This window comes from Pseudonaja textilis, chromosome 5 (genome assembly GCF_049901715.1).
Source record: "Pseudonaja textilis isolate UNSWEBS1 chromosome 5, rPseTex1.2, whole genome shotgun sequence".
NCBI lineage: Eukaryota > Metazoa > Chordata > Lepidosauria > Squamata > Elapidae > Pseudonaja > Pseudonaja textilis.
In genome coordinates this window covers 32894056-32906274 of record NC_141994.1, presented here as the reverse complement: position 1 = coordinate 32906274, position 12219 = coordinate 32894056, and the positions used below count along the sequence as shown (strand labels likewise).

General features: G+C 39.7%; 2 protein-coding genes across 3 annotated transcripts in view; one reads left to right on the top strand and one right to left on the bottom strand.

Annotated features, from left to right (window-relative positions):
- Positions 1 to 10060, bottom strand: part of TMEM19 (transmembrane protein 19) — a 36772-nt gene extending 26712 nt beyond the window's left edge. The window contains exon 1 of one of the 2 annotated variants that reach the window (XM_087935604.1): positions 9961 to 10060. The gene's annotated coding sequence lies outside the window, so the exon portion shown is untranslated. Of the gene's footprint in view, positions 1 to 9799 lie in introns of both variants that reach the window. The other variant, XM_087935603.1, reaches the window with a different exon arrangement.
- Positions 10061 to 10078: 18 nt separating this feature from the next.
- The window catches only part of ZFC3H1 (zinc finger C3H1-type containing), a 43899-nt gene continuing 41758 nt past the window's right edge, over positions 10079 to 12219 (top strand). Inside the window, exon 1 of the mRNA XM_026699489.2 lies at positions 10079 to 10814. Coding sequence (XP_026555274.1) covers positions 10259 to 10814 — 556 coding nt within the window. The 5' untranslated portion in view covers positions 10079 to 10258. The remainder of the gene's footprint in view (positions 10815 to 12219) is intronic.

Here is a 12219-nt window from a genome sequence, read left to right as displayed (position 1 = left end):
TCAGTTCTAAGAATTGTTATTGGTTTATTTCTGTAGCTGAGTAAAGACAAGGGAAATTTACATTGTGTTTATTCAAAAATAATTTGCATGAAGTTCAATGTACTAACAAGTAAGCATGTATATATTTAGTCTTTAGATGCAATGGTTTTAAGTTGCCCAATCAAGCAGGAAAAATTCAAGGTTGCTTTCACACCCCCTTATTCATGACATGAACATGCCCAATAAGTGCTGTTTTCCACTATGTCCTCGTGTCATTGTCTTTATATCAACTTCTTGAGACACTTAAAGTCATCCTAGCTAGTCTAGTTTTAAAGTAGTGTTTTACCTCTTCTACTACACAGTTTGTGCTACATACATAATTTTGCATACTTCATCAATACTGAAGTTGGAATCTGCACAGTATCTATAGGCACTTTGGCTTTCTGCAGTCATTGCCTTTGTGGTGTATATGAACTGACCTCCATATTCATGCCATTTGTTCTGCAGGAGATGCAAGACACTTGGCTTCTGCAGAACTATCTTTGGAAATAATATCTGACTGATACTTTCTATAGTGTTTCCAAGACTTTGATAGGCTCCTGACCAGCACAGATTTAATGATTTTTGAAGAGCATTAGAATATATACCGACAATGGAAGAATGGATTAAAATTAATGGAGGTAATTAATTGACTGCTTGCTTAGAAACAATAATTTCACTAAATGTCATGTGACCTGGAGGCCATTGTTAGATTTCTTACAAGATAAGGAATCAACTTTTGGCTTTGGGATTTAAACGTTAGATTGCATCTGACTAGAGAAATATTGTAGTGTTATAAAGATGTTTATATTTCATAATTTACTTTTAGATGAAATTAAGAGGATATTTTATGAATACTGTTTTCTTTGTATGTTGACTATTAATATTGTTAATATCTGTATTGTTAGTACCATATAAAAAAAGCCAGAGATTGTTTTGTGTTATTTGATGTATAATTTTTGTCACTCAGTTACTCAGTTTCCTTTTCCTTTATGTTACTTTGTATTTTAATGTTTCATTTTGAAATAGAAAATACATTATATATAAAAAATGGTAGTTCCATGTTTCATTAAAGTAAATTAAAACTGGGAAGGAGAGCCAGGTTCTGTGTTGTTGCTAGTTGTTATCTCTCAATGTTATCAGTGCACCACTAGGAAATACGTCTACCCAAGTTTCAAGTTCAGTACCTGCTGACAGCCCAGAGGAGGAGTGACTATTGCCATTTGTGAGTTGTTACAAGCTTTCAAGGGCTTTGTTTCACAGATAACCGGATGTGAGGTGCTGAAGTTGGGCTTAGGGAAACATCTGGGATTGCTGATACTATACCACTCTCCCTGCTGCCCAATAGCATCTCTGCCTGAGCTGCTGGATTTGTTGCCAGATTGGCAAGGCTGTTGGTCATTGAAATTTTATTTTGCCACCCAGGTGCTTTAGTTACTTGAGTACTTAGGAATTTGTGGCCTAACCCAAGTTACTAATGGCCTGCATAGTGGTCATTTTTGTCATGGCAGGATTAATACAGAATCTGGACGTGGTGCCAGATTGCCATGGACATGTCACTTTTGATTGCCTTTCAAATCACTGTTGTCATCCCTCCCTGGAGAGTCTCTCTGCTGCTAACCTGGCCACCAGTTTCTGGATCCAGGTCCATCCTGAGTTGTGAAAGCAGCAAGGAGGCAACTTGCAGTTATGTTCATGCTGTTTTTTCAGTTTCCTTAACAGAGGGAATAGTACCACCTGTCATGAAAGATGGATCCTCCCATTTAAGATCCATTCTTGAACTCATCTGCTTTCAATAATTATCATCTAGATTTCCCTTTTGGGGGATGGTTTCTGAGAAAGTGATTGATCTTTAGTTGATGGATGGGTAGGAACTGTCTCCAACTCAGTTCTACAAAAACTGGGACATTTTGGGTATTTGGGCCACCCAGACCTAGGGATATTCCACCTCTGCCTTTGGATAGGATTGCACTTAAGATAGTGTACAACCAACAGGCCTTCTTGGACTCACATCTCCTGTTCGATGAGCAGATAATAGCTGTGGCCAAGAAAGTGACAGCTGTTTGTACAGATTCATCTGGTCTGGCAGTTGTACCCTTTTGTAGATCAGAAGACACATCATTCATGTCTTGGTCATGCCTAGAAGACCATTTGGAAACTTCAGTTGATTCAAAATGTAGCAGAGCAGGCAGGCCTTAGGATATCCATGTAGCATCTTTAGTTTGTAATGTGTACTCATAGGTTTGCATGTGGGTGCTATTCAAGTGCTGGCTGTTATCTATAAAATCTTTCATGGCATAGGTCCTGGTTACTTGAGAAACCACCTATCTCCCATTAAATAATACCCTCTAAGAACCATGGAAGCACAGTCTCTATCATGGTGCCTGTCCTCTGGAATGAGGTCTCATTCCAATATTGTGGAGAATTTTTTTAATGAATTAATGTTATTCATCCTAAATCTTTCATAGCATGGAATGACTACCCGTGTGACTCGGGTTATGGATGAATTAGAACATATGACATTCTTTACCATACTGGCTGGAGATGTAGAGAATGATGGTTCAATTAAAGCTGGAGAGCTGGCATCATCTACACCTGTTTTGTTAATTATTACCCAAATCCTATACCAAAGTAATTTTAAATGATTCATATAAAATTGCACAAATGCATTGGAATGGTACTAAAAGTGTACGTCCTTGGCCCACATGTAACTCAAGGGGACAAGAGGAAAGTCTACTAGTATGGTAGTTCAATGTGGGAGTTTGGTGTGTCTCTCCAGTTTCTTATTTTAATGTCTGTTTGTCCGCCTATCACATTTACTGTATATGACCACCCTCCTCATAAAAAATAGTTCTGGGTGTTCTTATTGTTCAAATAGTGAAATATAAAATTAAAAATACTACATTTGATAACGACAGCAGAATACATAAAAGAGAAAGTACTAAACATAAATTAAAAAAACATTCTGAGAAAATTTTCTAGTGACGCATTCACCCATTCCCTCCAGTTGCTGACCACATCCTTGATATTTGACTTGCATATTGAACATTAAACAGTATTGTTATCTGAGTCCTTGAGTCCCTTTACCTGGTATTTTTATTGGTCTAACATTTTTCTTAGAAACCATATTCTAAATGTCTAAATGTGTCTTGCTGTCAGTCTCTTTGAAACCTCTCTATGCTCTCCTGCAACATTCTAGATATTAAAATTATCTATGTAATTTCTGAAATGATGCTGAATAAGATGGGTGTAGGTATTTGTTACTGTCAGACATTATTTTCCATCCCTGTCTGTAAACTTTTATTACTTTTTGAGCCCACCCAAAATTAAGTGAAGCCAAGCATTTGATACTGTTTTTAAGGTTTTGAGTGATGCAATGGAGCAGTGCCATGCCTTATCTTCACCATGCCTTCAAACTGATAGAAATTGGATATTTGTATTTTATGGGAAGTAATCCTAAAGTATCCTCCTATGACCCTAACGCAGCTTTTTGCCTTGAGGAGTTGAAGAAAAAATGCAGCTCAAAAAATTTAGTCAGCTAGAATAGAACACATGCAGCAAACAGGACAAAAGCCGAGTCCTTGCAAAAAGTTTTGTGACTGCTTTTATGACTCGGCCTGCTGCAGAAAGATATTAGTTTTAGTTTACTTTATTGTCATTGCACCTCGTACAGAGAAATCAAACACCATCTTCAGTGCACATTATGACTATGACAACAAACACACACATCCTTCAGCCTTCACACATTGAACCGGAAACCTCTGCCACCACACCAACACTGCACTATACAGCAGAATTCAAAAGAGCTACTGCTCTGGGATAGAAGCTGTTTTTCAGCCTATTTGTCCTTGTTTTTATTATTCTATACCGTCTGCCAGATGGTAATAGTTCAAAAAAAGGATTCCCAGGATGAGATGGATCTTTGAGAATGTTTTGAGCTTTCTTAAGGCAGCAGGAGCTATAAAGCTCTTCCAAAGAGGGGAGAGGGCAAACAATTATCTTCTGGGCAATTACATTAACCCTTTGGAGTGCTTTCCTATCTGCCACTGTGCAACTGGCAAACCATACAGAGGTACAGTATATTAAAATGCTCTTTATGGTGCAGCAGTAGAAGTTCACCAGCAGTTTTTCATTCAGTTGTTGTTTTCTGAGAAGTCTCAGGTAGTATAATTTCTGCTGGGCCCTTTTGACCAGGGCTGCAATGTGGGTACCCCAGGTCAGGTCCTCTTTTAGGGTAACACTGAGAAACTTAAAACTGGCCACTTGCTCCACTCTGTCTCCATTGATAAGCAAAGGCTGGATGTCTGATCTGTTCCTTCTATAGTCCACTATAAGCTCCTTGGTCTTATTGGTATTGAGGACCAAGTTATTGTCTTCACACCACGAAAGCAACTGGTCCACCTCATCTGGGTAGGCAGACTCATCCCCGCCCCGCATAAGTCCCACCACTGTTGTATCATCTGCAAATTTAGCAATAGTATTACTAGCGTGAGTGGGAATGCAATCTTCTTTCCTTACTTCATCCCTTTCTTTCCCTACTTCATCCCTTTCCCATGCTCTTCAGCCTGGGTCAAATAACTTACAGGTTTTGCCACCATCTTTCCAGGTTAAATGGGATAGAGATTGGAGGGCAGAGGTGGAGATTTTATTTTAACATCTAATGGGGACGGGGGGAGGGGGGGAAATTAGAGTCTCTCAATCCCAGCTTTTTTTGTTTTCTTTATTGAAAAAATGTGGAGTTGTGGGGGGAGAGGGTAAAACTTTCTGAAGATATGCAAATATTGAAATTATAGCTCTGAAAGGCTAGGAAAGTCATCTCTTTTTTGTACCAGAAGGGCATCAGCAGAATCAGGAAAGGCAGGCACTCTCCATCTTTTCCTTCCCCATTGTTTGTTGTCAGCAAGTCAGTCAGCTATGTGGTGGGCATGTGTGCAAGTTACCCAAAAAATGGTAAATGCAGTATGGGGTATCTCATGGTGAGGGAGGCTTTGGGAGGTCCAAGGCAGGCAGCCTTGTGCCTGCATTAAGCCTCCCAGGATCTCTCCCACCCTGAGGTATCCCATGCTCCACTTATTGATCTGTGTATTCAACAAATGCATTGGGGAGAGCAGGGATGGCTGGTCATTACTTGAGGCAGTTCATTTAATATTTGACCTGATTTCTGATCCTAACGGACAAGCTCCATTATGGTTGTAACTTAAGGACTAATGTTAGGAATATAAGTCACCTAATAGGCATTTGGGTTAGAAAGATATAAACCAGGATAAACATTTTAGTACTATATCTTTAAGGGAATGCAAGAGCATGCAATTGGGTGAGGTTTCTCAAACAGCCATAAGATAGAGCCAGAAACCTGGGTTGTTTAGTCTTAGTCTCAGAAGAGAGCGTGTCTGAGTGAGTATCTCTGTTTCCTTCTGTTGGAAAGTATTGCTGTTCCTCCATTTTTCCTAATTGACTGATATTACTGGATTTGATGTAGGTCTGATACTGAACTGTTTTTGACACTGGAATTTGATATTTCGATTATCCTTGGATTGAAAAACTGACTGATTTACCTGTGAATGACTTTTGGACTGCTTATTTTGGACTTTGCTTAAACCTTTCTGGAAGTAAAAACCTACATTTACTGTACAGTGTATCTGTGTGTATTATTCAAACACTCCTCTCAAATACGTCTCCCTGTATGCGATCATTCTCCTAACAGGGAATTACCTCAACACTGGTTATGGGCCCAGGCCATACCAGGCTCAGATAACTGAGAGTTAGTGTGAATGCACAGTACTGTATACAGACAGCTGTTTACTGTTTAAATGTGGGTTACTATCCTGATAAAGATGGCACAAGTCACTTCAACACGTCTATCACTGATAACCTGGTTGGATGGAACAAACTATGTTTCCTGGTGTATGAAGTGCAGTCTACTTCTGCGTAAAGAAGGTTTATGGAATGTAGTTCAAGACCCATCCGATGTAAATGCTTGGGATCCAGCTAATGAGGATGATGCCAAAAAGCTTGCTGACTTTAAACAGAACAACGAACGAGCTCTTTGTATAATTGGACTAACACTGAGTGACCAGCAGCTAGTCCATATTCGTGGAGAAGAGTCTGCTGCTAAGTGTTGGGAGAATTTGAAGAGGATTTATGTTCATGACAGTGTAGGTGCACACATACATCTTACACGTAAACTGTTTAGAGCACATCTTCTGAAAGGTGGAGATATGTTGGCTCATTTAAACTTCATGAAAAGAACTTTTCAAGAGCTACATGAAAAAGAACTGGTATTTTCAGAGCTGCATCAAGTTTATATCATTCTTTCCTCATTGGATGCAAGTTATGATGATTATGTATCTTCACTGGAAGTACTGCCCAGAGATAAACTGACACTGACTGACATAACTGGAAGGTTGCTAGAAGAAGCAAGAAGACGGCTGGATAGGGACCAACTGAGGAAGGAACAACCACAAGAAGAGGATTTGTCTTCAACTGCCTATAATGTTAGGAAATGTTTTTCTTGTGGGGCTAGAGGACATATAGTTAAATTCTGTAAGAAGGGAAAACAACAGAATACTGGCAAACACCAGAAGGCCAAAAACAATGTTAGTTTAGCTATGTCTAGCAATTCAACTGTAAACCATGATTTGTGGGTTGTTGATAGTGGAGCATCACAGTGCATTACTAAAGATAGAAACAGGTTTGTAAAGTTGTCCACAAGTAAACAACATGTATCATTGGCAAATGGATGGAAGATTAAAGCATCAGGTGAAGGTACTGCATATTGTTCTTGTATAAACGAACATTTAACTATGTTATATGTACCTAAATTGAAATTTAATTTGTTATCAGTAAGGGCTTTAGTTAATCTTGGTTATGTAATAACCTTTAGGGGAGATAACTGTATAATAGAGAAAGAGGGTAAAAGTGTCACTGCTACTTTAAAGAATAATTTATATGTAATACATGATGATCAGTTGCAGATGGCTAACTCAGTTTATAACAATGTTAAGTCACATGATGAATGTATACATTTACTACATAGACGTCTAGGGCACATTAATTTCAAAATGCTCAAACAAACTGTTGAATTGTCAGAGAGAGTAAAATTGAAACCTTGTAGCAAGTATTTACACTGTAATGCTTGTAGTCAAGAAAAGAGTAAGGTTACTCCAGCAAACAGACTTAATGGGTTTAAGACCAAAGAACCTTTAGAGGTTGTTTTTGCTGACATAATTGGTCCTAAAAAACCAAGTTTAGGAGGTGCCTGTTATATTTTGAGTATTATGGACCATTATTCACGATATGATTTCTGCTATCTTATGAAAAACAAAACAGAAACATTCCAACATTTCTTTAACTGGCTAAAGTTTGTTGAGAGAAAAATGAAAGGTAAAGTAATTACTTTAGTTACTGATAATGGGACTGAGTTTGTTAACAAAAGATTCCAAACTATGTTGAAATTGGCTGGTGTTGAGCATAAACGTTCTGCACCTTACAGACCACAACATCACTCATTTGTAGAACAAAGAAGGCAAACATTACAAGCCATGGCTTGCACTATGTTATCTGATGCAGGTTTACCTGAAACACTGTGGGGTGAAGCCATAATGTGTAACCAACCATGTTTTAAACAATGTAGTAAATACAACAACTGGACAATTACCATTCACTCGCTGGCATAGCAGAAAGCCAAATTTAAGTTACCTACACACATTTGGACCTCCAGCATGGGTGCATATTCCCTCACAAGACTGAAAGGGCAACATAGAGCTAAGAAGTTATTTTTTGTGGGTTATGAGGCCAACCATAGATCATTTAGATTTTGGGATCAAGGCACAGCTCATGTTTATTGCAGTGCTAATGCAAAATTTATTGAGCATGTTGTGTGGGATAAACTGGAACAGGAATCCAGCAATGATATTATTATTGACACCCAAATAGTCCCCAAAGATAAAATCAGTAAACCCCAAATAGCCATTAAAGAGGAAGAACAGGAGGAAGTAGTAGAACAGGAGCAGGTGGCACAGGAAAGTCCACCAGTAAGCCCTGTATTACCAAGACGTTCAACCCTAGTAACATGACCACCTGATAGATATCAGGCCAAGTGAATACAGTTCCAAGTAATTATAGTGAACTGAAAATGTATCCTGCTAAGGATCAGGCTGCTTGGCAGAAAGCAATGGATAAGGAACTGGAATCATTAAAAAGACTGGAGGTATACAAAAATGTTAAGTTACCACCAGGTAAACATGCCATAGGATGTAAATGAATATATAAGCTGTTACCCATAAAGCCAGGTTAGTAGCACAAGGGTTCAATCAGACAGCAAATGACTATGATGATGTGTTTGCACCTAGTCTGCAGGCTACTACATTAAGAGCAGCATTAGTGTGGGCAGCTAAAGAGAAATACATTGTAAATCATTTGGATGTAGAGACAGCATATCTGAATGACTTTTGGACTGCTTATTTTGGACTTTGCTTAAACCTTTCTGGAAGTAAAAACCTACATTTACTGTACAGTGTATCTGTGTGCTCTGTGTGTATTATTCAAACACTCCTCTCAAATACATCTCCCTGTATGCGATCATTCTCCTAACAGGGAATTACCTCAACAACTACCTGTATTCCACAGGGTATTTCCAGGTGTTGCTATTCCCTGGCAATGCTAATCAAGAACAGTTTGCTATTATCATTTGCTCCTTCTGTGCCACCTTACATCCTTCCCCAAAACCTGGTCTAGGGTTTAGAAAAATTTCAAAATTGCTCTAGGCTCCTGTTCAAAAATAATCATAGGAAGTTCAGACATATAAAAGTGGTTGTGTCAAACAGAAAGGCATCTCTGTCCTTTATCATTTTATACGTCTCTGTACTTACAACCTGTTAGTTTGGCAACTTGATAGATGGCTAAACTCAAAATCTACACTTGATTACATTTACCCATTCTTACTTGTCCCCCTGTTAAAGAAAGTGATTATTTTTCCAACAATAGATGTTGAATAGGAGTGGAAACAACCCACAAGAATCATCACTTTCCTTAACTTATCCTAGGGAACATAGGAAAGTTATCACTACATACTAGCCTCATTGCTGATGCTATGAGGGTAATTAAAAGTATTCCACTTTTCTGCTGTATCATGAACTGAAGCACTCAAATAAGTCCATCTGGTTATGCATCCACGTTTTCCACAGTGACTAACCAAATGCATATGGAAAGCCCACAGACGAGGTATTAGCATCCAGCTATTTCTAGCAATTGTTCTTTATAAAACTCTATACTATAGTATTGGCTTCATGATTTAGATTCACAGGGTTGGAAAGGAACTCAATGGTCTTCTCCAACTTCCTGAATTTGAGATGAGATCCTCAAATCATGGTCCTGTAATATTTCTTTCCAGGGATGGATCATGCTTGAACTCTAGGAAACTGTTTAACAACTGTCATAGTATTCCTCATTTCAAGTTTGGATCGCCTTCGGTAACGCTTCTGCTGCACCTGTTGGTTCTCCTCCTATCTTCTGGAGCTCTCACTTAAGAGTAAAGCTACACCTCTTTTTCTTCAGGTGACAGCCCTTTAAATATTTGAGGAACTTCTCCCCTTGGGTTTTCTCTCTAGAGTCTAGATTTCAAAGGAGACTGAACCTACCCACTTTTTGAAAGGTTCTTATTGGATTTCATCTTCGTATTAATAAGGCCACTCTTCATATTTAAAGCTTATAAGATAGCTATAATCTCCACATTTTATAGCGGAGAATTCCACAAGTTAATTATGAACTATACAAAACCCACCGGTAAAGCTGAGTTCTGTCTTGCTCTGCATCTACGCCTAAATTAAGCTCTGTGCAGGCTTTATTGGGTCGTCATTCTTTTCCTCATAATTTTTATAGCAGGAACAATTGCCGTTAGAGAACCGTTATTATTTCCCAGTTCCTCGTTGAAGTGCGACTGACCTCCTGAATTTCCTGACGGCGGGGGACTACAATTCCCAACGTGCATTTCGCTGCCCCCTTTGTGATGCTCTTCTCCCCCCCGCTCTCCTTTAAGGAAGGGAAAGAGCAGAAAAAAACTAAGTCTCGCGAGAGTCTTGAGAGCAAAGGGGAAGGGTGGTGTTGCGCGTACAAGTTTGGGGTCTGACTGGGCCATCGCGCCACTTGTAAAGGCACCGAAAGTGAGCGGTACGTTTGTGGGCGGGCCAGCCCGAGGCGTTTTCTTCTGCGTCTGCGGCCCAGTTAGTGCTGAGTAACTCCTATGGCGGCTTCTGCGGCTGAGGAGAAGGCGGAGACCCCGAGCGACCTCTCGCCGAAAGAGGAAGGGGAGCTGGAGGACGGAGAAATCAGCGACGACGACAATAATGATGCACCCCCTGAACCCAGCGGCAGAGACCGGAGTGGCGCCCGGGGTCCTTACGCCCGACGCAGGCCGCCTCCCGACTTGCGAAACAGCCTCCAGTCCTCCTCTCGCCGCTTCCCTCATTTGCGCCACCAGCCTCCCCCGGAACTCGGACACGTCCATGGGCACGACAGAGGCGGCGGGTACCGGCTCAAGGAGCCTTTCCGTCCCCAGCCGCCTCCTTCCTCGTCGTGCTCGCGGCTGCCACCCGGCCCGCACCCCGACGCCGGCCCAAGACTGTCGTTCTGGGAACGCAGCCACAACGCGCTGGACCGGTTTCGTTTTCGAGGCAGGGCCTACCGGGGCGGAGGCCGCTGGGGCAGAAGCCGAGGTGGCAATTCCCCTGGAAAGCCCTCGGGGGGAGGTGGCGGATACAGTGGCAGCCAAGGCTGGAGGGAGCCTTCGCCTCGGAAATGTATCCTTGCCATAATCGTCGCCTCTTTCTGCGGCTGCTTTATCTCGAGGGAAGGGGTGGTGGTATGCATGAGGCAGCTTAGATTTGCTATCGTGGTTCGTTTAAGTCTTGATTATAGGTGTCGGTTAGCTCGTACAAAGCGATAATTCGGGAGAAATCCTGCTGTCTCGGCTTGCTCAAGGTTGGGTGGAGATTACAGTGACGACATCATAAAGGGTCAGAGCTGTTTCTAGTCGGAAGGTGATGGAAGATCTGAATGTAGAGTTGGTGAGGTTTGCCGAGAATAATGAGAATTGTATTGTGCTCTCAACAGATCTAGACGTCACTAGGTTGGGAAAGCTGTTTTCGAAACAGCAAACGTTGCAAACACATGAATGTTTAAAAAATACTTGCAGAAGGGGGGGGCATGTTTTCCTAGACTTGGAACTGCTTTCGAAAGCTGCTGAAAAATTGAACATTAATAGAGATTGGAAAGATGCATTGTTTTCAATTGGCTGTGTTTGGTTATTGAGCTTTGAAACATTTAGAACTTATTTTCACATTTACTTATTCAGCTTTAGAAGAGTTCAGTAGGTGATCTTCATTAATGCTAGGGAGCCTTGTCAGATATTGTACATTAACCTTTTTAAAAAAAGGTCAATTGTCATGTGTTTTACTTCTAATATGATTAGGATGGTATTTATAAATGTTCAAGTGTTTGGGAGGAACATACTAAAGGGAGCTTTAGTATGCAACCTTGTATACTATATTAATATTAATATGATTTCTAAACAAGAATTATATTGCAAATTACATTGCTAAGCCTGTGTTACTAAGAATATATTGTGGAGCATGTCACCTGCATTAACCCAATTAGGGTCAGATATTAACACACAATTCTGATAATTTTTGCTGCTTTTGACTAGAGACTTTATATCTTCCTTTTCATTGAAGGTGTATTTAATGAGTTTGAGCTGATGTTGAATATCATTGCCAAACATTGCTATGATCACTTATATCTTCAATATATATCACTTAAGTGGTATTTTTGTTTGGATTGGTTTTAATTATGTAATTTTATTCATGCAACTATAGAGTCAAATGAAATTTTGGCCTGTATTTTTGCATTTTAAATATATTTAAAAAACCACTGAAAAGTGTAAATTTGAACCATTAAGTATAAATAACATCAGAATTGAAAGTGAATAGACAATATTTATCAATATTAAAAGCCTAAGTTTGACTTAGCAAAATTTGCATTAATTAGAGTGGAAATAACATGATAAATAATGGAAAGTAAAATGAAAGATTGCATATATAGAAAATTCACACACAATAAAATAAGCTGTGAAAGAGATAAACTTGTATTATTGTGTTATAGAATCATTTTTGACACTATGTCCAGTTGTACTTTTTAGATCTGATT